Consider the following 26,660-nt stretch of genomic DNA (forward strand, 5'->3'; position numbering starts at 1 on the left):
CTCCTCAGTAAAAGGCACATGACAGCCCACTTGAAGTTTGCCAAAAGGCACCTAAAGGACTCTCAGACCATGAGAAACAAGATTCTCTGGTCTGATGAAACCAAGATTGAACTCTTTGGCCTGAATGCCAAGCATCATGTCTGGAGGAAACTTGGCACCATCCCTACGGTGAAGCATGGTGGTGGCAGCATCATGCTGTGGGGATGTTTTTCAGTGGCAGGGACTGGGAGACTAGTCAGGATCGAGGGAAAGATGAACGGAGCAAAGTTCAGACAGATCCTTGATGAAAACCTGCAGCAGAGCGCTTAGGACCTCAGACTGGGGGGAAGGTTCACCTTCCAACAGGACAACGACCCTAAGCACACAGCCAAGACAACGCAGGAGTGGTTTCGGGACAAGTCTCTGTTATGTCCTTGAGTGGCCCAGCCAGAGACCGGACTTGAACCCGATCTAACATCTCTGGAGAGACCTGAAAATAACTGTGCAGCAACGCTCCCCATCCAACCTGACAGAGCTTGAGAGGATCTGCAGAGAAGAATGGGAGAAACTCCCCATATACAAGTGTGCCAAGCTCGTAGCGTCATACCCAAGAAGACTCAAGGCTGTAATCGCTGCAATCGCTGCCAAAGGTGCTTCATCAAAGTACTGAGTAAAGGGTCTGAATACTTATGTAAATGTAATATAAAAACATGTTTTATACATTTGTCAAAAAACCTGTTTTTGCTTCGTCACTATAGGGTATTGTGTGTAGATTGATGAGGAAAAAATACAATTTAATCCATTTTAGAATAAGGCTGTAATGTAACAAAATGTGGAAAAGGTCAAGGGGTCTGAATACTTTCCGAAAGCACTATGTGCACAAATAAAAAGGTAAAAGAGTGTCATTGTCACAGCAGTGTCACTACATACTTTGATTGGATTCAAAACTGAATCCTCCTGCTGGGCCTCCGAAGAAGGTCTTGAAGATGTTGTTGGCATTGAAATCTGCAGAGAAACAACAGCAATGAGTCAAATAGCGTCAACGTGCGATATTAATTCCACACCCAATTCAGTTACATCAACACATCAAAATAAACCTTTATTGGTGTTTCAAAGACTGCACTGGGAATAGACGTTTAAAAATGGCTATTCCATTTCTCGCACAGTTCGATCATAATTACATTTAGATTGACTCAGAGTGAGGATGCCGACGCTGATCTATGGCCAGTATTGCATTATTCCCCTTAGTGGTTATGGTTAGGACCAAGGGTAAGGTAATCTGATCCTAGAAGTGGTTAGGGGAAGTGTTCGGGTAGTGTTTAATGTGAGGTTTGAGGGGGATGTAACCTCGTCCCCAGGCTCAATTGCTACCGCATATAGAGCCAGAAACACTGTACAACAAAGTGGGACTTGAAAGGGGCGTGGGTTAAGATCAACGCGGGAGAGAAAGAGAGCCTGCTACAGCTGTATTAGATAGAATTTTTTTAAATGCAGAAAATCACCAATAAAAATACATTTTCTATCACAGCAACAATATTATATTTAGGAAGCCCAATTGATTCTGAGTTTGGGCATATAACGTTTATATGTGAAAACTAGTTCTAAGGTGCATACTTTCCGAACTCACTTCCTTATTTAGCCTAAATCAATTGCCCTGCTCGCGCTTTGAAACCAACAATGTAGAGGGGAGGTTCTAAGGGTTATGCTAGATGTTGATGGACAGAGATCAGCCAATAAAAATCCAGCGGCAGGTTTTCCCACTCCTGCCATAGGCTCCATTCAAGTCCCTTTCTGAAATGCTGTGAAACCAGACGGGTCGAAAGAGAAAGAGCCGGTTAGTGGACGAGGTTAAGGGGGATGATATCTGATCCTAGACCTGTCGTTAGGGGTAGTGAAATGGTTAGGACTAGGATTTTGGGTAAGGTAATATTATCCTAAATCAGTGGTTATGGGTGGTGTTGGGGTAGTGTTTAAGGTTAGGATAATGCAATCTGATCCTAGATCGGTGGTTACTGACCTCCCATATTATTGCTGTCGTCCTCCAGGTCGTGGCCGCAGTCGTAGCGAGTCTTCTTCTTGGGGTCAGAGAGCACGGTGAAGGCCTCGCCCACCTCTTTAAACTTTTTCTCCTCCTCCTTCTGTACCTCTGGCGTGGCCGCACTGTGACGATCTGACCGGCAAACAGAAAACAACTGTTAGAAAATTAGAAGTCTTTACTTGACCGTTGCGTTGCAGCTGGTATTTCTCAACGACACAAAAATGGAAATGGGAAAGGCTTCTCTCTGATCCCATATACCATCTCCTGCCGTTGTGCCCTTGAGCAAGGCACAATTGCTCTCCATCCAGGGGTGCTGCACTGCGGCTGACCCTGCGCCTCTCAATGTGCAAGTCTATATCTGGGGTTGTTGGGAAAGGCAGAAGACACATATCCATTCTAACCAATGGACAATAAAGTATCTATTCTATAGTGTTGGTTTTCTTTTACAAATGTGGACTTTGATTGAGCCTGCCTGGAGCAATGGAAATAATATAAATATTATTTGAACCCAGGTCGGAAGTCTTACTCCTCAATGGTGTTGCCTGTGTGTGTGTGTGTGTGTGTGTGTGTGTGTGTGTGTCTGTGTACCTGGGTGGTGCATGAGGGCCCGTTTCCGATAGGCCTTCTTAATCTCATCTTCTGTGGCATTCTTTCCCACCCCCAGCACCTTGTAGTAATCTTTCCGTTTGCTCTTCTTCAGTTCCAACTGAGCTGTCTTCAAGAGATGCTTGTGTTCTATACAGAGGGAAAGAGAGAAGAGAGTGAACAAAAGTGAGCAAATTCTCCCTAATGAACAAATGCAGTAACGTATCAACCATCACCATCAAGAACAGAGTGAAAAAGTTGACAGGAAAGAAAACGAATACTGTTCAATCTCTGCCATTATTTTTTCACTGGTGACTATGAAGTAAAGTCTGGTTGCAATACCAACTTACCTTTTGTCTTCTCTGTCTGATAGACCTTTTCATAGTCCCGTACAGCTTCTTCATACTGTTCGATGTCCATATAACTGCAGAAAACACACGCAGAGTCAAGTGTCTCACTGTCTCAGAGTCAAGAGGCAATGAGTCTCAGTGCATCGCTTACAGTGGGCTCAAACTTGGAAGCGATATTCAGCAACGTAGCTACCAGCGACCAGTCATTTTCAATAGAAGGGGGAAACAAGAGGACACACACAACGACTTAACGGTCAGCGACAAGAGAGCTAGCGACCAGAATTGAAAATGTCACAATATTGCGCAAATTTCAGCAACGCGACAACGCCACAGCCAATCAGGAGAGGGTAGCTCTAGCTAGCAAGCTTTGGCTAACAACAAAACTGCCCTCATGTAAGCTGTTTGAATGAAACACCCACCATTGGAGATCTCAACGACGTGATTGCTGATTATTGCTCCAAGTCTGAGACACCTGTTATTAGTACTTTTTCATAGCTTACCACTGGGCTCGTCTCAAATAGGCCTTGATATACGTGTCGTCCAACTTTATTGCACTTGTGCAATCTTCGATGGCTTGATCAGGTTTCTTCAGCTGAAGGAGAGGAAGGAAAGATGCAAAATGAACAGATGGCATGCGTTTCAAACTATTAGGAACTCAACTTCCAGAATCTAGCTTGGATTACTAACATACGTAAAGTATTATCAAATGTACTTTTAACTAACCTCAAGATGGGCCAGATGGGCCTTTTACAATGAGAACTGATGAGACACATTGGGCAGAACAAGCAAGGAGGAAGGCTGAGCCAAGCAGGAGCTAGTGAGATCCTATTGGCAGATTTTAGCATGTATTTGCATATTTCCGTTAGGGAAGGTCTACTCTCTGAAGTACGTGTGAGCAAGAACTTGAATTCGCCTTTGCACTCCTAAACAATGCAATTTTTTACAACTTGGCAAAGGTTCAATTCTACAAAATGTGCGCTCTGTTCGTGTGACGAAGCGGACTCAGCCGCTCTCGTCATGAACGCACATTATTTAATTCCCCTTATAAATGGTTTGGCGCATTCATGTTTTTCCCATATATCCAGTAATTACATTTAGGATAAATGTATATAATTGTTGTTCTTTAACTCTAATCATGTGTTGAGGAAATGTTTGGTCAAGTTGCATAATGGCGCATTTCAGTTTCAGTAATTTATCCTTTTGCTATCCTCCAAGTGGATGCGATGTTTAGGTGCACATGAACGCTCGCAACACTGAAGAGAAAGAAGTTTGTTTATTTCCATATATTAAAATGTTTCCTATGTTGGTAATTTGTGTGCCTCAGAGCTCCGTGTCGGTCATTGTTGGCATGTCCATGCGTAGTGGGAGCGTGCGCAGGTCCATAAGTAATACGTTTTGCTGCCTGTTGGCCTACAGAAGCAGTATTATAAAATGTATATTTGTTAATTTAAAGTATTCCCGCTTAGAGATTAAGCCAGGAATGTACTACTACTTCTTCTTTATTATCTATACATATTCACTTTAACTATACCTACATGTACAGTGAGGGAAAAAAGTGTTCGATCCCCTGCTGATTTTGTACGTTTGCCCACTGACAAAGAAATTATCAGTCTATAATTTTAATGGTAGGTTTATTTGAACCGTGAGAGACAGAATAACAAAAAAATCCAGAAAAACGCATTTTAATGAGGGAAATCAGTATTTGACCCCCTCTTAATCAGAAAGATTTCTGGCTCCCAGGTGTCTTTTATACAGGTAACGAGCTGAGATTAGGAGCACACTCTTAAAGGGAGTGCTCCTAATCTCAGCTTGTTACCTGTATAAAAGACACCTGTCCACAGAAGCAATCAATCAATCAGATTCTAAACTCTCCACCATGGCCAAGACCAAAGAGCGCTCCAAGGTTGTCAGGGACAAGATTGTAGACCTACACAAGGCTGGAATGGGCTAAAAGACCATCGCCAAGCAGCTTGGTGAGAAGGTGACAACAGTTGGTGCGATTATTCGCAAATGGAAGAAACACAAAATAACTGTCAATCTCCCTCGGCCTGGGGCTGCATGCAAGATCTCACCTCGTGGAGTTGCAATGATCATGAGAACGGTGAGGAATCAGCCCAGAACTACACAGGAGGATCTTGTCAATGATCTCATGGCAGCTGGGACCATAGTCACCAAGAAAACAATTGGTAACACACTACGCCGTGAAGGACTGAAATCCTGCAGCGCCCGCAAGGTCCACCTGCTCAAGAAAGCACATATACAGGCCCGTCTGAAGTTTGCCAATGAACATCTGAATGATTCAGAGGACAACTGGGAGAAAGTGTTGTGGTCAGATGAGACCAAAATCGAGCTCTTTGGCATCAACTCAACTCGCCATGTTTGGAGGAGGAGGAATGCTGCCTATGACCCCATGAACACCATCCCCACCGTCAAATATGGAGGTGGAAACATTATGCTTTGGGGTGTTTTTCTGCTAAGGGGACAGGACAACTTCACCGCATCAAAGGGACGATGGACGGGGCCATGTACCGTCAAATCTTGGGTGAGAACCTCCTTCCCTCAGCCAGGGCATTGAAAATGGGTCGTGGATGGGTATTCCAGCATGACAATGACCCAAAACACACGGCCAAGGCAACAAAGGAGTGGCTCAAGAAGAAGCACATTAAGGTCCTGGAGTGGCCTAGCCAGACTCCAGACCATAATCCCATAGAAAATCTGTGGAGGGAGCTGAAGGTTCGAGTTGCCAAACGTCAGCCTTGAAACCTTAATGACTTGGAGAAGATCTGCAAAGAGGAGTGGCAACTACAACAAACGTCTGACCTCTGTGATTACCAACAAGGGTTTTGCCACCAAGTACTAAGTCATGTTTTGCAGAGGGGTCAAATACTTATTTCCCTCATTAAAATGCTAATCAATTTATAACATTTTTGACATGCGTTTTTCTGGATGTTTTTGTTGTTATTCTGTCTCTCACTGTTCAAATAAACCTACCATTAAAATTATAGACTGATCATGTCTTTGTCAGTGGGTAAACGTACAAAATCAGCAGGGGATCAAATACTTTTTTCCCTCACTGTACATACTACCTCAATTACCTTGACTAACCGGTGCCCCAGCACATTGACTCTGTACCGGTACCCCCTGTATATAGCCTCGCTACTGTTATTTTACTGCTTTTATTTTTTGCTTATCTATTGTTTACTTAACTTATTTTTTCTGCATTGTTGGTTAAGGGCTTGTAAGTAAGCATTTCACTGTAAGGTCTACACCTGTTGTATTCGGCGCATGTGACAAATACAATTTGATTAGATTTGACCAACGCGAGGTAGGCGGCATGTTCCTGATCTTGCACATCTGCACCTTCAGCATTCAAATGTTAAAATGGCTTGCATTATATTAGGCTTTATTAGTCGAGTGACAACCTAAACTCAGCAAAAAAAGAAACGTCCTCTTACTGTCAACTGCGTTTATTTTCAGCAAACCTAACATGTGTAAATATTTGTATGAACATAACAAGATTCAACAACAGACAAACCGAACAAGTTCCACAGACATATGACTAACAGAAATTGAATAATGTGTCCCTGAACAAAGGGGGGGGGGGTCAAAACAAAAAATAAGTCAGTATCTGGTGTGACCACCAGCTGCATTAAGTACTGCAGTGCATCTCCTCCTCATGGACTGCACCAGATTTGCCAGTTCTTGCTGTGAGATGTTACCCCACTCTTCCACCAAGGCACCTGCAAGTTCCCGGACATTTCTGGGGGGGCAATGGCCCTAGCCCTCACCCGCCGATCCAACAGGTCCCAGACGTGCTCAATGGGATTGAGATCCGGGCTCTTCGCTGGCCATGTCAGAACACTGACATTCCTGTCTTGCAGGAAATCACGCAAAGAACGAGCAGTATGGCTGGTGGCATTGTCATGCTGGAGGGTCATGTCAGGATGAGCCTGCAGGAAGAGTACCACATGAGGGAGGAGGATGTCTTCCCTGTAACTCACAGCGTTGAGATTGCCTGCAATGACAAGCTCAGTCCAATGATGCTGTGACACACCGCCCCAGACCATGACGGACCCTCCACCTCCAAATCGATCCTGCGGCAGAGTACAGGCCTCGGTGTAACACTCATTCCTTCGACGATATACGCGAATCCGACCATCACCCCTGGTGAGACAAAACCGTGACACGTCAGTGAAGAGCACTTTTTGCCAGTCCTGTCTGGTCCAGCGACGGTGGGTTTGTGCCCATAGGCGACGTTGTTGCCAGTGATGTCTGGTGAGGACCTGCCTTACACCAGGCCTACAAGCCTGCAGTCCAGCCTCTCTCAGCCTATTGCGGACAGTCTGAACACTGATGGAGGGATCCTGGTGTAACTCGGGCAGTTGTTGCCATCCTGTACCTGTCCCGCAGGTGTGATATTCAGATGTACCGATCCTGTGCAGGTGTTGTTACACGTGGTCTGCCACTGCGAGGACAATCAGCTGTCCGTCCTGTCTCCCTGTAGCGCTGTCTTAGGCGTCTCACAGTACGGACATTGCAATTTATTGCCCTGGCCACATCTGCAGTCCTCATGCCTCCTTGCAGCATGCTTAAGGCACGTTCACGCAGATGAGCAGGGAACCAGGGCATCTTTCTTTTGGTGTTTTTCAGAGTCAGTAGAAAGGCCTCTTTAGTGTCCTATGTTTTCATAACTGTGACCTTAATTGCCTACCGTCTGTAAGCTGTTAGTGTCTTAACGACCGTTCCAAAGGTGCATGTTCATTAATTGTTTATGGTTCATTGAACAAGCATGGGAAACAGTGTTTAAACCCTTTACAATGAAGATCTGTGAAGTTATTTGGATTTTTACAAATTATCTTTGAAAGACAGGGTCCTGAAAAAGGGGCCCCTGCCTTTTTTTGCTGAGTTTATATAATTTGCTAGGTTATTATCATCTATGCTCTGTTTAAAAGGGTGTTTTATCTTAATAAAAGTAAGCTACTGGAGACAACTCATCTGGCTATACCTACAGAATGGGGCTTACAATATATTCTATTTTGATTGTTCAGGTTCACCATCAGCAATATTTTTGGTAGCTTTGCTTTAAACAAATCAGTGTATATCAGGGCTATTTCAACTATATTCTTACTGGATCCAGATATTTAAAAAATATAATTTAGATGGGGGCCAGACATTTTCTACATGGGATTACTCTTCCTGAGACCGGTATAAAAAACAAATGCACAAACAATTATCTTATAAATAACTTTTATTAAAATTAAATGTTGCTAAAAGTTCATTTTTAGTGCTTTAAGATTAGCCTAATTCAGTGCATCAAATTGTTTAAATAATGGAACACAGTTGACCTGCATCACATTAATACATTTCTACTTTCCTGTCCATTTTACATACATAGCTTCATCTTTTGTTTTTATTTACACATAGGAAACCTTTTATGCATGGCATATCTCAGATGACCAGCATCACATTCTGTTCTATTTCTTTATTTTCTGTCTTCTTTTGTTCATTTTTTTTACACATAGGAAACAAACATTTTATGCATGGCTTATCTCAGTTGACTCGTTTTTGTGGAGAAGTCTCTCTCCCCCGCATAAGTAGAGAACAGGTCTCTATAACAAACTGCACCACCTCTGTGGGGACTTAAACTCATCAAATCTCGTTGCAAAGTTAGCTTTCAGTTTATCTTAAAAGCCTGACATCACGGGAGTGATCTGTACTGATGACTGAATATAGTTGCGCAGTGTAGGAAAATGGAGCGTTTTGTTTGGAGAAAATAACGGTATTTTGAAAAGAAGTCAGTTTTTTCAATTATGTCAATAACTGTTTTATCCCTCCCATGCAGTCCCAAATTAAGTCCATTCAATTCCTTGAGGATGTTAGTAAAAAACAAACATCTGATACGAACTAATCATTAAGCAGTTTCGCTTTCTTGTAACGGCAAATCGCAGAGAAAAGCAACTTTCTCCTCCCTAAGCTCACATAGGCTGCTCTCGAGAGCATCACCACCTTTGCTTAGCCACTGAACATCATTATGTAAAAGTAGATCATGATCAGGGATGCAAACTGGTGAGGGCAAAAACGTTTTTGTTTTTTTCTTTTTGCCAGGAAACACGTGAAAAAAATAAGTGTAAATTGCAAGAAAATGTACTAACATTTTACTAACGATGTGATACCAGGCCAAGTATCACGATATTTTAGAGGCCCTCTTGACCGCAGAGACAAAAGGTTGTGATTTTAAAGTTAATTTTCATGCAATTCTACACATTTTGCCATGGCTTATGCCGTGTTCTTATGCTATCCGAGTGACTCATAACTAAATCAATGGGGGCCCCATGCCATGACATATTTTGGAATTTTAGAATCTCCCGACTGTCTAGTTTTTATTTTGGTGATTGTTGGTTCTCAAAGAACAACTTCTTTAAAAACATGTAAGACAAATCATTTTACCATCATATTTATTTGGAGTGGCGGCAACTACCACACGTGAAATTGGATGAAGCACTCATCTCTCAATGGGTGATACACTGCGTCTGTCCACTTTGTCAGACCCCCCCACACACACGTTCTTTTTTTTTTTTACAGATCTACACAATTCACGTGGATTGCATCCTTGAAGATGCTCAGCAGACTACGAAACAAGCGATGCTGCAGGCTAGATGTTGATCAGATAATGGAAAATGTATGCACTCACTAACTAAGTCGCTCTGGATAAGAGCGTCTGCTAAATGACTAAAATGTAAATGTAAATAAAGTTTATGATAGCCATAACTGAGTCCTGGGCTGGCGTGGTTCCAGGTGGTCTGCGGTTGTGAGGCCGGTTGGACGTACTGCCAAATTCTCTAAAATGATGTTGGAGGAGGCTTATGGTAGAGAAATGAACATTCAATTCTCTGGCAACAGCTCCGGAGGACATTCCTGCAGTCAGCATGCCAATTGCACGGTCCCTCAAAACTTGACATCTGTGGCATTTTGTTGTGTGACAAAACTGTACATTTTAGAGTGGCCTTTTATTGTACCCAGTACAAGGTGCACCTGTGTAATGATCATGCTGTTTAATCAGCTTCTTGATATACCACACCAGTCAGGTGGATGGATTATCTTGGCAAAGGATACATGCTCACTAACAGGGATGCCGACAAATTTGTGCACATTTGAGAGAAATAAGCTTTTTGTGCGTCTGGAAAATGTCTTGAATCTTTTATTGCAGCTCAGGAAACATGGGACCAACACTTTACATGTTGCACTTATATTTCTGTTCAGTATAATTTGTAAACGATAAATATTGATACATTACTAGCTCAAACACAATCTGCAGAAATGTGTGGGTGATGGTGTTTCCAGAACCAAAGTGGGGGGACAAAAAACAACAGGCTACATTGCCTGCTTAAATGCCCCCCTTTATTTATCCTACGGTTCTGACTTGGTGTACATGGGAGAATACTGTAAGGATGGGCCAAGTTCTGAATTATTTTGCTGTACATTTCAAAAGTGCTGAACAAATAGTTATATTGACTACGTTCGTCCTAGCTCGCTCATTACTGTCTTAATCAAAATTACGGATTGACATCCTCTCGTCGTCCCGTTAGGCCATAGTTTGTACATCTCAATTGTCCGTAGAAAACACATTTGTTTAAGCAGGTCAGCCATATCAGCTATGTTTTTTAAAAAGGCAGTAAATGATGCTGAATTAACTGTTTCGCTGCCAGACAAGGCTCCCTGATAGCCAGGTGTAGCAGTGGTTAGAATTCACGCCATGGTGCTGAAAAGAAAGCTCTGCTGTTGGGACAGCTTTATGTAGGCCCTAACAGTTTGAGGGCACCGTTTGTCACCGTTATAGTGCAATTCATGTATTGTTAAGTTGTGTGTTGTGTAGTGGCTTTGCTGGCAAGCATCTAAAAAAATTGTTTGAGTTTGCCCCACCAAAATGTACATGCTAAAATCGCCAGACACACACACGACAGAAGTCAGCTCAGACAGATCCAGCTTAGAAAGGCCCAGGTCATGAGCTCCATCAGCAGCAGATTTTAATTTTGAATGGAAAATGAATATGTTTAAGCAACAAATGTTAGTGCAACGAATCGTATGGCATCGCATCGTTTCGTTTTCTAAATCACACCAAATCGCAATGATTCTAAAACGTGAAACATATCATTCCTGTATTATATCAAAGCCCACGTATCGAATCGTCTTGAAAGGGAAAGATGCACATCCCTACCTCTTACATTTAATGTCAAATTTGGGTATAGAGCTCCATGGAAATGGTATAGTCCATAGGGAGGGGCCATGGGTATAAAGATAACTACAGCACACAGGTGTAATGGGTATGTGCTAGCTCTGCTATGTGAGATGTGTGAGCTTTGTCATTATGGGGTATTGTGTGTAGATTGCTGAGGATTATTTATTTTTTAAATCCATTTTAGAATACGGCTGTAACGTAACAAAATGTGGTAAAAGTCAAAAGGTCTGGATACTTTCCAAAGGTACTGTATATATACACACACACAGTAAGTATTCAGACCCCATTACCTTTTCCACATTTTGTATGCCATATTATTTCTTCAACTGGAACCACCTTTTCAGTGTGAATAAACTGGACACTATTTTGCACTGGATCATGCTGCCTCCTGCCCTTAAGGATGCTCCAACTTCTGGTCCCTACAACAGTTTGTAACAGATTCTAGTTTTGGGAACAGAAAACTGAATTGATATCTGATGTTTCTCTGAGAAAATGTGCAGATTCTGGGCCCAGTTTCATCTTGCTGCGTCTCCTCCCTCTACCTTAGAACTGCACTTAACCTCATCACCAAATTTGGTAGTGCTTCAGATTTTGACCCCATGTGACATCTGGGATTCCCTTTCATTTATGGTATTATTTAACGTCTGGCAATTATGTACATTCAGGATTTTTACAAAAGTACTTCACCAGTCCTGTCTAGGATTCCATAAATTGGGAGAACACGTTTTGAGATGAGGTACTACCTGAACTTGCCCAATATGAAACACTTAATTCTGCAACGTTTTCACGCTACCTTGTTCTAGAGCATTCCAGTTGAGGTTCTCACCTTAGCCCCGACGGTGCCCCTGTTGCAGTAGAGCTTGGCGTTGGTTTTGATGTTGTTGGGGTCTATCGCCAGGGCCTCCGAGTAGAGCCGGTAGGCTGCCTCAAAGTTGCGGTCCTTGAACACTTTGTTGCCCTCCTCCTTCTTGGCTTTCAAAGCTTTGGCATTCTGATTTTAGATAGATATCAACCACATTGAATCAGTATGTCAGGTGCAGTATAACTCAATTCGCGGGCTACAGTACTGATCAAGCAGTGTTGTCACGATACCAACATTTTACTCACAATACAATACCAGGCCAAATAGTAAATAGTATAATGATACCAAGCGGGGGGTCATCAGAGTGGCATAGCGTCCTAATTTTTTATGAAGATATATATAGCTTATGCTTACATTAGGCCTATATGAATCATATCTTTGAAGCACATCTCTTTCAGTAGCTATCCTTTTAGCTTTCTTCCTGTACCATCCAAATATGTGCCTATAGCCTAGGTCTGCTGGGCAAGTTACCAGGTTGTTAGCTAGCTAATGTATGTAACAGGACTGAACAAGGCTGTTATCAAAACAATAATTAGCAGCCCGGGATTACTTTAAAACGTCCCACAACATGCGCCCCAATGCGCGATAGAAAGAAAAAAAAAGGGTAAAATAAGTACAGGCGCAAGTTGAGTGACTCACTCTGCAAGCTAGCCGAGCCTTCCCGTGGTCTGGGGCCATGCGCAGCGCTTGGACGAAGAACTGCACAGCTTTGTCGATGCAGTCCTCGTAGTACAGACACAGGCCGCGCACATATAGAGCGTCTCCGTTGGTCGAGTCCATTCGCAATATATCGCTGGGAGAGAAAATACAAGATTCATAAGACAAAGAACCTGACTTTGATATTCCCCAAATTGGCGCAAACATGAAAACGAGGTCAAAAGAAGCCTCGTCATGAAGGCAATTTTTCTGGGGATTTTGTAATAATTTTTACTCATGTTAGTCACCCATAAAAAAAAAAAAAAGTGTCTAAAGTGAAATTCCACAGTTAAAAAAGTTGATAACCCATAAAAAATTACAAACATCCCATTACAGCTTAAGAAAACAAATGCACTACATGACCAAAAGTGTACGTATATATATGCATGCACTGTATTTGGAAAGTATTCTGACCCCTTGACTTTACCCACATTTTGTTTCGTTAAAGCCTTATTCTAAAATTGACTACATTGATGAGGGGGAAAAAAACAACAATCTACACTCAATACCAAATGATGAAAAAGCAAAAACTGGTATTTAGATTTCTCTTTGCAAATATATTAAAAATAAAAAAATGAAATATCACATTTACATAAGTATTCAAACCCTTTACTCTGTACTTTGTTGAAGCACCTTTGGCAGCGCTACAAGCTTGGCACACCTGTTTTGGGGAATTTCTCCCATTCTTCTCTGCAGATCCTCTCAAGCTCTGTCAGGTTGGATGGGGAGCGTTGCTGCACAGCTATTTTCAGATCTCTCAAGAGATGATTGATCGGGTTCAAGTCCAGGCTCTGGCTGGGCCACTCAAGGACATTCAGAGACTTGTCCCAAAGCCACTCCTGTGTTGTCTTGGCTGTGTTCTTGGGGACCTTCAATGCTGCAGAAATGTTTTGGTACCCTTCCCCAGATCTGTGCCTCGACACAATCCGGTCTTGGAGTTCTAAGGACAATTCTTTCGACCTCATGGCTTGGTTCTTTTCTCTGACATGCACTGTCAAGTGTGGGACCTTATATAGACAGGTGTGTTCCTTTCCAAATCAGGTCCAATCAATTGAATTGACCACAGGTGGACTCCAATCAAGTTGTAGAAATATCTCAAGGATGATCAATGGAAACAGGATGCGACTGAGCTCAATTTCAAATCTCAGAGCAAAGGGTCTGAATACTTACGTAAATAAGTTATTACAGTTTTTAAATTTGTTCTAAATGTGCAAACACTTTTTTTTGCGGTTTTCTGTCATTATGGGGTACTGTGTGTAGATTGATGAGGAAAAACATTAATTTAAATCACTTGTAGAATAAGGCTGTAACGTAACAAAATGTGGAAAAAGTCAAGGGGTCTGAATACTTTCCGAATTCACTGCAGTGTATAGCACCACATTTATAAAACCTGTCTTTAAAATATGAAACAAATGTCCTGGTGAAGAGCTTGGTTGGATAATCCTCCTAACTTCCACTCCTTCCTGCCCCACATTAGTGCCTGATTGGTTTGTACCTGGCCACAGACTGGGCTTCCGGGTAGCGGCCCAGTAGGGCCAAACACTCAGCCTTGAGGATTTTGAAGCGATGGCAGGTGGACGCCAATCCCAGGGCCTTGTCCATACAGTACACCACCTGCAGCAGAGAAGACAACAGCTACCATCTCACAACTGGGTTGACTGCCTGTGTGTGTGTGTGTGTGTGTGTGTGTGTGTGTGTGTGTGTGTGTGTGTGTGTGTGTGTGTGTGTGTGTGTGGTAACATGCCTTTCTGAAATCCCTCTTTTCGAAGTCAAATTCTGCCATTCGTTCGTACTCCAGTACTGCTGTGGCATTTTTGTGCTGCAAAGCACAAAGAAGAAACCAAGCAAATCAAAATCACACTGATATAAATTGATACACAGAGTATGATATAGCAGGTGGAATAATTGAGAAACACATGCATGACGTCTCGCACAGCTCCCATTGACATGATTTACATGCAAGTCAGAGCTGTGCAACGCGTAACCAAAAACATATCTGAAAGATGGTGAATACAACAAACAATCAAAATTTGAAGCACTTGCAGCAATTAAAAAACGTTAAAAGCCCAATGCAGCAGTTCCTATCTCAATATCAAATAATTTTTGGTTAACAATTAAGTACAGGAGTCACGTTAGAGATCAGAATTTTTAAAACGCAGACCATCAAAACACCTGCGTTTTAAATTGAAAGTCAACAGTGGTTTTTTGCTTCAAGAGTGATCAGGGGCGTGCAACTACAGTTTTCCTTCACAGAAAATACATTAGTGCAACACATTCGGCAGAAAATAGCTTCATTTTGATTAGATGACAGAGGCTAGTTGGCTAGCAGCCACACAAGTAAATGAGCGTACAATGAAAAAGCAAGGTCTTTCTTTGCAAAAAAACAATGCATGGCCATCATATTTCTAATGTTTATCATAGCAAGAATGTAGCCAGCTACACTTTCTAATGTTTGCTTGAAGTTAATCTTGCATTTACCGGAGAAAAGTAGGCTACACCGAGAAAAGTATTTATCTGAGTGGAGAAGTGCAAATGAAGCACAAAATGTGTCTGATGCCGAGCATAAATTTAAATAAGAAGTATTTAGATCTGCTTTTACAAAAAACAGCTAGATTTCTTATTTTTTAATGTGAAAAACACAGAATTCTGCATTAACGCGACCCTAAAAGTACCTGATTGTTTTCAATTAAAATGGTCAAAAATATACAAAAATAGCTTCTTAGCAAAGAGCAATCTTTCAAGCAAGACCTTTGCTAGGACTGTCTGGGAGTGGTCTGAGTGGGGAGGGGAACACTGAAAACTAGCTGTTATTGGCAGAAAGGTTTGGAACTCACGTTCTTATTGGTCTATTAACTAGAGCTCGCAAAATTACCGTATAACCAACGGTTATGGATGAAGACAGTCATGAAAATAAAATAACAGCTGAAGGTACCGCGTTCATCTGTACAAACAATAGTACGCAAGTATAAACAATATTGGGACCACGCAGCCGTCATACCGCTCAGAGATTAACATACTTTGGTGCAAAAAGTGCAAATCAATCCCAGAACAACAGCAAAGGACCTTGTGAAGATGCTGGAGGAAACAGGTACAAAAGTATCTATATCCACAGTAAAATTAGTCCTATATCGACATAAACTGAAAGGCCGCTCAACAAGGAAGAAGCCACTGCTCCAAAACTGCCATAAAAAAGCCAGACTACGGTTTGCAACTGCACATGGGGACAAAGATCGTACTTTTTGGAGAAATGTCCTCTGATCTGATGAAACAAAAATAGAACTGTTTGGCCATAATGACCATCATTATATTTGGAGGAAAATGGGGGTTGCTTGCAAGCCGAAGAACACCATCCCAACCGTGAAGCACGGGGGTGGCAGCATCATGCTGTGGGGGTGCTTTGCTGCAGTAGGGACTGGTGCACTTCACAAAATAGATGGCATCATGAGGAAGGAAAATTATGTGGATATTTTGAAGCAACATCTCAAGACATCAGTCAGGAAGTTTAAATGTATTTGGCTAAGGTGTATGTAAACTTCCGACTTCAACTGTATACACACACACACAGTTGAAGTCAGAAGTTTACATACACCTTAGCCAAATACATTTAAACTCAGTTCTTCCACAAAACATGCGCACGCACGCGCCCGGTCTAGTCAACATGCAAGGCACCACTTCTGTGAGGGACTGACTAGCTTTTGTCCATCTGCTACACAGTTCCTCTACTAGTTTGTAGAGGAACATGCACTTATGCCCTGAACCAGAGTTAGAAACTGCTGAAGTATCAAATGCTGACTTGGAGTTGAAACCGGATGCATCGTAAAAAGGGGCCAAAGCAATGCTAGAAAACCACATGGAGAAAAAAAGATATTAAGAGAAGGTCAAAACTTTACATACATTTGAAGTTGGAACTTTACATACACCTTAGCCAAATACATTTAAACTCAGTTTTTCACAATTCTTGACATTTAATCCTAGTAAAAATTCCCTGTCTTAGGTCAGTTAGGGTCACCACATTATTTTAAGAATGTGAAATGTCAGAATAATAGTAGAGAGAGTGATTTATTTCAGCTTTTATTTCTTTCATCACATTCCCAGTGGGTCAGAAGTTTACATACACTCAATTAGTATTTGGTAGCATTGCCTTTAAATTGTTTAACTTGGGTTGAACGTTTCAGGTAGCCTTCCACAAGCTTCCCACAATAAGTTGGGTGAATTTTGGCCCATTCCTCCTGACAGAGCTGGTGTAACTGAGTCAAGTTTGTAGGCCTCCTTGCTCGCACACGCTTTTTCAGTTATGCCCACAAATGTTCTATAGGATTGAGGTCAGGGCTTTGTGATAGCAACTCCAACACCTTGACTTTGTTGTCCTTAAGTAATTTTGCCACAACTTTGGAAGTACGCTTGGGGTCATTGTCCATTTGGAAGAACCATTTGCAACCAAGCTTTAACTTCCTGACTGATGTCTTCCTCAGCGATATGACGGCTGCGTGGTCCCATGGTGTTTATACTTGCGTACTATTGTTTGTACAGATGAACGTGGTACCTTCAGGCGTTTGGAAATTGCTCCCAAGGATGAACCAGACTTGTGGAGGTCTACACATTTTATTCTGAGGCTAATTTGTTTTAATTTTCCCTTGATGTCAAGCAAATAGGCACTGAGTCTGAAGGTAGGCCTTGACATACATCCACAGGTACACCTCCAATTGACTCAAATGATGTCAATTAGCCTATCAGAAGCTTCTAAAGCCATGACATCATTTCCTGGAATTTTCCAAGCTTTTGAAAGGCACAGTCAACTTAGTGTATGTGAACTTCTGACCCACTGGAATTGTGATACAGTGAATTATAAGGGAATAATATGTCTGTAAACAATTGTTGGAAATATTACTTGTGTCATGCACAAAGTAGATGTCCTAACCGACTTGCCAAAACTATAGTTTGTTAACAAGACATTTGTAGAGTGGTTGAAAAACGAGTTTTAATGACTCCAACCTAAGTGTATGTAAACTTCCGACATCAACTGTACATATACAGTGGGGAGAACAAGTATTTGATACACTGCCGATTTTGCAGGTTTTCCTACATACAAAGCATGTAGAGGTCTGTCATTTTTATCATAGGTACACTTCAACTGTGAGATACGGAATCTAAAACAAAAATCCAGAAAATCACATTGTATGATTTCTAAGTATTTAATTTGCATTTTATTGCATGACATAAGTATTTGATCACCTACCAACCAGTAAGTATTCCGGCTCTCACAGACCTGTTAGTTTTTCTTTAAGAAGCCCTCCTGTTCTCCACTCATTAACTGTATTAACTGCACCTGTTTGAACTCGTTACCTGTATAAAAGACACCTGTCCACACACTCAATCAAACAGACTCCAACCTCTCCACAATGGCCAAGACCAGAGAGCTGTGTAAGGACATCAGGGATAAAATTGTAGACCTGCACAAGGCTGGGATGGGCTACAGGACAAAAGGCAAGCAGCTTGGTGAGAAGGCAACAACTGTTGGCGCAATTATTAGAAAATGGAAGAAGTGCAAGATGACTGTCAATCACTCTCGATCTGGGGCTCCATGCAAGATCTCACCTCGTGGGGCATCAATGATCATGAGGAAGGTGAGGGATCAGCCCAGAACTACACGGCAGGACCTGGTCAATGACCTGAAGAGAGCTGGGACCACAGTCTCAAAGAAAACCATTAGTAACACACTACGCCGTCATGGATTAAAATACTGCAGCGCACGCAAGGTCCCCCTGCTCAAGCCAGCGCATGTCCAGGCCCGTCTGAAGTTTGCCAATGACCATCTGGATGATCCAGAGGAGGAATAGGAGAAGGTCATGTGGTCTGATGAGACAAAAATAGAGCCTTTTGGTCTAAACTCCACTCGCCGTGTTTGGAGGAAGAAGAAGGATGAGTACAACCCCAAGAACACCATCCCAACCGTGAAGCATGGAGGTGGAAACATCATTCTTTGGGGATGTTTTTTTCTGCAAAGGGGACAGGACGACTGCACCGTATTGAGGGGAGGATGGATGGGGCCATGTATCCTCCTTCCTCCAGTAAGAGCATTGAAGATGGGTCGTGACTGGGTCTTCCAGCATGACAACGACCCGAAACACACAGCCAGGGCAACTAAGGAGTGGCTCCGTAAGAAGCATCTCAAGGTCCTGGAGTGGCCTAGCCAGTCTCCAGACCTGAACCCAATAGAAAATCTTTGGAGGGAGCTGAAAGTCCGTATTGCCCAGCGACAGCCCCGAAACCTGAAGGATCTGGAGAAGGTCTGTATGGAGGAGTGGGCCAAAATCCCTGCTGCAGTGTGTGCAAACCTGGTCAAGACCTACAGGAAACGTATGATCTCTGTAATTGCAAACCAAGGTTTCTGTACCAAATATTAAGTTCTGCTTTTCTGATGTATCAAATACTTATGTTATGCAATAAAATGCAAATTAATTACTTAAAAATCATACAATGTGATTATCTGGATTTTTGTTTTAGATTCCGTCTCACAGTTGAAGTGTACCTATGATACAAATTACAGACCTCTACATGCTTTGTAAGTAGGAAAACCTGCAAAATCGGCAGTGTATCAAATACTTGTCCTCCCCACTGTGTGTGTGTGTGTGTATATATATATATATATATATATATATATATCATACACTTTGCCTTGATGACAGCTTTGCACACTTTTGGCATTCTCTCAACCAGCTTCATGAGGTCGTCACCTGGAATGCATTTCAATTAACAGGTGTGCCTTCTTTAAAAAGTTCATTTCTGGAATTTCTTTCCTTCTTAATGCGTTTGAGACAATCAGTTGTGTTGTGACAAGGTATGAGGGGGGGTATACAGAAGATAGCCCTATTTGGTAAAAGACCAAGTCCATATTATGGCAAGAACAGCTCAAATAAGCAAAGAGAAACGACAGTCCATCACTACTTTAAGACATGAAGGTCAGTCAATAGGGACATTTTCAAGAACTTTGAAAGTTTCTTCAAGTGCAGTCGGAAGAACCATCAAGCGCTATGATTAATCAGGCTCTCATAATAATAATAATATTAATAATAATAATAATAATAATAATAATAATAAGCCATTTAGCAGACGCTTTTATCCAAAGCGACTTACAGTCATGCGTGCATACATTTTTGTGTATTGGTGGTCCCGGGGATCGAACCCACTACCTTGGTGTTACAAGCGCCGTGCTCTACCAGCTGAGCTACAGAGGACCACACTCATGAGGACCCCCACAGGATTGGAAGACCCAGAGTTACCTCTGCTGCAGAGGATAAGTTATTTAGAGTTACCAGCCTCAAATAGCAGCCCAAATAAATGTTTTGATGTCTTCACTATTATTCTACAATGTAAAAAAATAGTAAAAATAAAGAAAAACCCTTGAATGAGTAGGTTTGTCAAAACTTTTGACTGTTACTACATTTACATTTGACTGTATATTATATTAATTTTAGGGGGGAACGAACAGCTGACTGAAGACAAGACGGCCGGGCATTCGTGTGGCAATTTGACTGGTAAACTCATGGATACACTCGCAATGGCTGCCTGGAATTGTGATGCAATAATTTCCATGGAAATATAGAACGTTCATTCCAATGATGTTAACTGATGTGGCTCATGCAATGAAATGTATTTTTTGTAATGTCAGTTGAGTTGAATCAACAAATTACAGCACAATTTGCATAACTTAGTGGAATTACAGTGAGGGAAAAAAGTATTTGATCCCTTGCTGATTTTGTACGTTTGCCCATTGACAAAGAAATGATCAGTCTATAATTTTAATGGTAGGTTTATTTGAACAGTGAGAGACAGAATAACAACAAAATCCAGAAAAACGCATGTCAAAAATGTTATAAATTGATTTGCATTTTATGAGGGAAATAAGTATTTGACCCCCTCTCAATCAGAAAGATTTCTGGCTCCCAGGTGTCTTTTATACAGGTAACGAGCTGAGATTAGGAGCACACTCTTAAAGGGAGTGATCCTAATCACAGCTTGTTACCTGTATAAAAGACACCTGTCCACAGAAGCAATCAATCAGATTCCAAACTCTCCACCATGGCCAAGACCAAAGAGCTCTCCAAGGATGTCGGGGACAAGATTGTAGACCTACACAAGGCTGGAATGGGCTACAGGACAATAGGCAAGCAGCTTGGTGAGAAGGTGACAACAGTTGGTGCGATTATTTGCAAATGGAAGAAACACTAAAGAACAACTCCCTTGGCCTGGGGCTCCATGCAAGATCTCACCTCGTGGAGTTGCAATGATCATGAGAACGGTGAGGAATCAGCCCAGAACTACACGGGAGGATCTTGTCAATTATCTCAAGGCAGCTGGGACCATAGTCACCAAGAAAACAATTGGTAACACACTACGCCGTGAAGGACTGAAATCCTGCAGCGCCCGCAAGGTCCCCCTGCTCAAGAAAGCACATATACAGGCCCGTCTGAAGTTTGCCAATGAACATCTGAATGATTCAGAGGAGAACTGGGTGAAAGTGTTGTGGTCAGATGAGACCAAAATCGAGCTCTTTGGCATCAACTCAACCCCAAGAACACCATCCCCACCGTCAAACATGGAGGTGACAACTTCACCTCATCAAAGGGACGATGGACGGGGCCATGTACTGTCAAATCTTGGGTGAAAACCTCCTTCCCTCAGCCAGGGCATTGAAAATGGGTCGTGGATGGGTATTCCAGCATGACAATGACCCAAAACACACGGCCAAGGCAACAAAGGAGTGACTCAAGAAGAAGCACATTAAGGTCCTGGAGTGGCCTAGCCAGTCTCCAGACCTTAATCCCTTAGAAAATCTGTGGAGGGAGCTGAAGGTTCGAGTTGCCAAACGTCAGCCTCGAAACCTTAATGACTTGGAGAAGATCTGCAAAGAGGAGTGGGACAAAATCCCTCCTGAGATGTGTGCAAACCTGGTGGCCAACTACAAGAAACGTCTGACCTCTGTGATTGCCAACAAGGGTTTTGCCACCAAGTACCAAGTCATGTTTTGCAGAGGGGTCAAATACTTATTTCCCTCATTAAAATGCAAATCAATTTACCGTAATTTTTGGACTATAAGGTGCGCCTTTTTTCAAATTTTTCGACCCTGCGGCTTATATAACGGTGCGGCTAATCTATGGATTTTTACAGCTAACGGCCACTAGAAGACCTCCTAAATCTATGGATTTTACAGGTTACAGTCCACCAACTTTAACTCTATGGGCTCTATGACCGGTCCGCGCCCCCCACCTTTAAGCGGTAGGCTCCAGCAGGAAAAGCTGGAGGCCGGAAAAGAGTGAGACAGGTAGCGCGAAAAAGTAAAAGTGGAACCGAGAGTGGTACGAGAGACAGAACGAGAGCAAGACAGTTTGTCTCTTTCCCGACAATCCCCTCTGTGCACGAACACTTACATATGGTAATTAAACATTAAAACACCTGCGGCTTATAGTCCAGTGCGGCTTATATATGTACACATCATTCAATATCATTCAATTTAGTTGCTGCTGCTTATACTCCGGTGTGCCTTATAGTACGGAAAATACGGTATAACATTTTTGACATGCGTTTTTCTGAATTTTTTTGTTGTTATTCTGTCTCTCACTGTTCAAATAAACCTACTATTAAAATTATAGACTGATCATGTCTTTGTCAGTGGGCAAACGTACAAAATCAGCAGGGGATCAAATACTTTTTTCCCTCACTGTTTTTGGGTCGTCATTTACCTTATCACACGCCCACAGCATACAGAGCCTAGTTTGAAGAGCGGAATGGCCTATCACCTGTCAGACAGCGCGAGCGCAGTACTGACACTGGAGTTAAACGTGTGCTTTTATAAGCCCAGTCATCGGGCAACAAATAACAACACTAAATGCAAAAAAGAAAGCGACTATTACTACTCAATCTCAACTCATAATTAAAGTGCGCATCCCATTCACAATTTGAGTGCATAGGCTATAAATCAACGGTAGGCAGGCTATCAGCACGTTACAATATGAGCTTGAAGCAGTATTGTTTGAAACCTGAACGTTTTACTTTAAATAATGAGGCATGTATTCGCTTGCTTCAAAGTAGTCTAGCCAAAATCAAACCATAGAAATGTCGAAGCAATCTTTTTTATAAAGACTTCCTCATGCCATTAACCAGCATTTATCTCCTGTTCTATTGGTTTTCATATCAACATTATTTAGTTGTCCAGAAGCAAGAAGGCACAATCCTAGTAATATTAGCAACCCATCCTAGTTGTTGCTATTAGATTCCCCCTCTTTCTAAGTTTGAGATGTTCATCTCCGTCACATATGGAAGCGCTCACATTAGGTGCACTGTTTAGAACGTTGTTTTCCCCTCGAATTGCATTTTAGCAAATGCTTGAAAATAATGTTTATTTGCTGCTTCATTACAACAGTTGCATGTTCAATAATAGGCTATATAGCCTTTTGACTGTAAGACGATAGGCTTGCTATTGTTGCATGTTTTCATTAAGCTCTTAAATGAAAAATGTCAGATCCTTGTATGCATGCTTTGTATTGTCTGTTGGTCACGTAATTTTACTGTTTTGGAAAAAATGTATTCTTTGTTGACCGGTTAATGAGGGTTGCTTAGTCAGCAGCAAAATTGACCGAAATTTGCATCCCTAATGGGCACACTTCCTGCTTTGCTCCTTGCAATATCCGCCAGTCCACCCATTATGGCATCATTGACTTGAATGGGGACGCCCAGAGCCATGTATTTAGGGTGTGTTCGTAAATTCACTCTCGAGCGCCAGAGTGCGCTCAGAGTGCACTCTGGGCGTTCGTAAATTCAGAGCGTTGTCAGATTGACTGTTAATAAATTCAGAGTGTTTCACTCTCGGAGCGTTCAGAGCTCACACTGGATGCTCCGGCTGAGAAGTTGGGTTGATCTGAGCGTTCTGACCTCACAACGGCAGTCAAGCACCCAAGCTAACTGGCTAAAGTTGAATTGCTTGCTAGCTACTTCCAGACACACGAGAGAACACCTCACTCTGACCATTTTACTTGCCCTAGCAGAGCTGGTTAGGCTGTTTTCATGTTATCTAGAGTGTTGGTGACTATAACTGTGCTGCTGGCAACAATTTAATTACTTATTTTCAGACATTTACTGACACAGGTCATATTCAACGGGTGTGGCGCGTTTGTAAATTCATCAGTTATTCTTCGCTCTGGCACACACAGACCAGAGTGCTCTGAAATCGGAGTAGATAGCCAGAGTGAATTTACGAACGCACAGAGACACTTCAACATTCTATGGCAGCCATGTTAATTCCCCATTAACACTACATGGGAATATTTAGAAAAATACTATAAAACGGAATGTCTAGAATGAGCATTATGATGCATTTACATAACACTAAAACATCATTGTCTTACATCAGATAGCGCGTCGATTCTGGCTGCACTGATCGGTCTCGTATCTCGCAAAGGGTAATGGGATAGATCAAAAGTAGTTTGGCTACAATGGGCTGTCATAACGTTAAAAAATATTACCTAGTTGACATCGTCTGCTGAACCCCATTTCTGCCTCAAAACTGTCTGAATTAATCTAAGCTAAAACAATAAATATGTCAAGAATGTTTTTTTGGGTGAGGAAGTCTTAGTCGCACTATTTCACATCTAGTTAAGGTTTATTGTGCTTCAATAGCATAATTCCATACATTTGTCCAACACTGAAATCATCTTTGACTGAAACGATGCTGCTAACCAACCAGCTACCTATTTAGTGCTGCACACACGATGTTGAATCTTCCAACAAAAGCTAGCTAGCAAGCTACTGTAGCTAGTAGAGCTAATGCTTACATTATGAGTTTTCATGAAGCAGCTGTTCTTCTCCCATGAGTCATTGCAATAGCCTCCAGAGTCAACTGCTATGCTCAACAGAATCAATGATACGATCGCGGAGAAACATGCTGATCTACGGACGGATCTCTGATAAAAGTCAGTTCCTCTTAATTGTGGGGCTGCATGTCTACAACGTCAGGGTAATTTAAACAGGCTAAGCATGGATTTTTATGTCAGTTAAGGAAGAGCTAGCTAACTAGCTAGCCAACTGTGTCAGTAAGTTAGCTAGCTACAACAGTTGTTAGCTACACAGCTGATCAAGTCACTGCACTGGCAATTTGTGCAGGAGATAGCCACCGCTTTGTTTTGATTTTCTCACAATTGCAAACTATTAAATCATGGTCAACGTTTGTAATAATTTAGCTAGTTATTCTGCCTATTTCTTGGAGAGTCATACGAGAGCGCAGTGATATAGAAAATTAAGAACAATGTTTAAAAAATAACAATGGCGGATGATCAATATTCACATTTGAATATGAGTTCCACGTCCTTCAAGACAGATCAGTTGAGGGACGAGCGTCACGGAGGAGTGACGCCATCTGACGTGAGACAATGACTACAACATATGGCAGTCATGTTAGCTCCCTATTAACATTGCATGGGGAATATTTAAACAATGCCCTGAGAAATTCAAAAATTCAAAAACTCTAAATACAGTGGGGAGAACAAGTATTTGATACACTGCTGATTTTGCAGGTTTTCCTACTTACAAAGCATGTAGAGGTCTGTAATTTTTATCATAGGTACACTTCAACTGTGAGAGACGGAATATAAAACAAAAATCCAGAAAATCACATTGTATGATTTTTAAGTAATTAATGTGCATTTTATTGCATGACATAAGTATTTGATCACCTACCAACCAGTAAGAATTCCGGCTCTCACAGACCTGTTAGTTTTTCTTTAAGAAGCCCTCCTGTTCTCCACTCATTACCTGTATTAACTGCACCTGTTTGAACTCGTTACCTGTATAAAAGACACCTGTCCACACACTCAATCAAACAGACTCCAACCTCTCCACAATGGCCAAGAACAGAGAGCTGTGTAAGGACATGAGGGATAAAATTGTAGACCTGCACAAGGCTGGGATGGGCTACAGGACAATAGGCAAGCAACTTGGTGAGAAGGCAACAACTGTTGGCGCAATTATTAGAAAATGGAAGAAGTTCAAGATGACGGTCAATCACCCTCGGTCTGGGGCTCCATGCAAGATCTCACCTTGTGGGGCATCAATGATCATGAGGAAGGTGAGGGATCAGCCCAGAACTACACGGCAGGACCTGGTCAATGACCTGAAGAGAGCTGGGACCACAGTCTCAAAGAAAACCATTAGTAACACACTACGCCAGCATGGAATAAAATCCTGCAGCGCACGCAAGGTCCCCCTGCTCAAGCCAGCGCATGTCCAGGCCCGTCTGAAGTTTGCCAATGACCATCTGGATGATCCAGAGGAGGAATGGGAGAAGGTCATGTGGTCTGATGAGACAAAAATATAGCTTTTTGGTCTAAACTCCACTCGCCGTGTTTGGAGGAAGAAAAGGATGAGTACAACCCCAAGAGCACCATCCCAACCGTGAAGCATGGAGGTGGAAACATCATTCTTTGGGGATGCTTTTCTGCAAAGGGGACAGGACGACTGCACCGTATTGAGGGGGAGGATGGATGGGGCCATGTATTGCGAGATCTTGGCCAACAACCTCCTTCCCTCAGTAAGAGCATTGAAGATGGGTCGTGGCTGGGTCTTCCAGCATGACAACGACCCGAAACACACAGCCAGGGCAACTAAGGAGTGGCTCCGTAAGAAGCATCTCAAGGTCCTGGAGTGGCCTAGCCAGTCTCCAGACCTGAACCCAATAGAAAATCTTTGGAGGGAGCTGAAAGTCCGTATTGCCCAGCGACAGCCCCGAAACCTGAAGGTCTGTATGGAGGAGTGGGCCAAAATCCCTGCTGCAGTGTGTGCAAACCTGGTCAAGACCTACAGGAAACGTATGATCTCTGTAATTGCAAACAAAGGTTTCTGTACCAAATATTAAGTTCTGCTTTT

The 26,660-nt window shown here is 42.2% G+C and overlaps 1 protein-coding gene across 2 annotated transcripts in view; it reads right to left on the reverse strand.

The window, feature by feature from the left end:
* LOC121547174 (dnaJ homolog subfamily C member 7) overlaps positions 1 to 26,660 on the reverse strand; it is a 47,342-nt gene that overhangs the window by 1,805 nt on the left and 18,877 nt on the right. For both annotated transcript variants that reach the window (XM_041858305.2, XM_041858306.2), the window contains 9 exons: positions 14,491 to 14,565; positions 14,242 to 14,360; positions 12,690 to 12,843; positions 12,015 to 12,179; positions 3,453 to 3,544; positions 2,953 to 3,026; positions 2,606 to 2,752; positions 1,997 to 2,149; positions 910 to 984 (listed from right to left, as the gene is read on the reverse strand). In XM_041858305.2, the coding sequence (XP_041714239.2) occupies positions 910 to 984; positions 1,997 to 2,149; positions 2,606 to 2,752; positions 2,953 to 3,026; positions 3,453 to 3,544; positions 12,015 to 12,179; positions 12,690 to 12,843; positions 14,242 to 14,360; positions 14,491 to 14,565 (1,054 nt within the window). The remainder of the gene's footprint in view (positions 1 to 909; positions 985 to 1,996; positions 2,150 to 2,605; positions 2,753 to 2,952; positions 3,027 to 3,452; positions 3,545 to 12,014; positions 12,180 to 12,689; positions 12,844 to 14,241; positions 14,361 to 14,490; positions 14,566 to 26,660) is intronic.

The sequence above is a fragment of the Coregonus clupeaformis genome, chromosome 31 (assembly GCF_020615455.1).
Source record: "Coregonus clupeaformis isolate EN_2021a chromosome 31, ASM2061545v1, whole genome shotgun sequence".
NCBI lineage: Eukaryota > Metazoa > Chordata > Actinopteri > Salmoniformes > Salmonidae > Coregonus > Coregonus clupeaformis.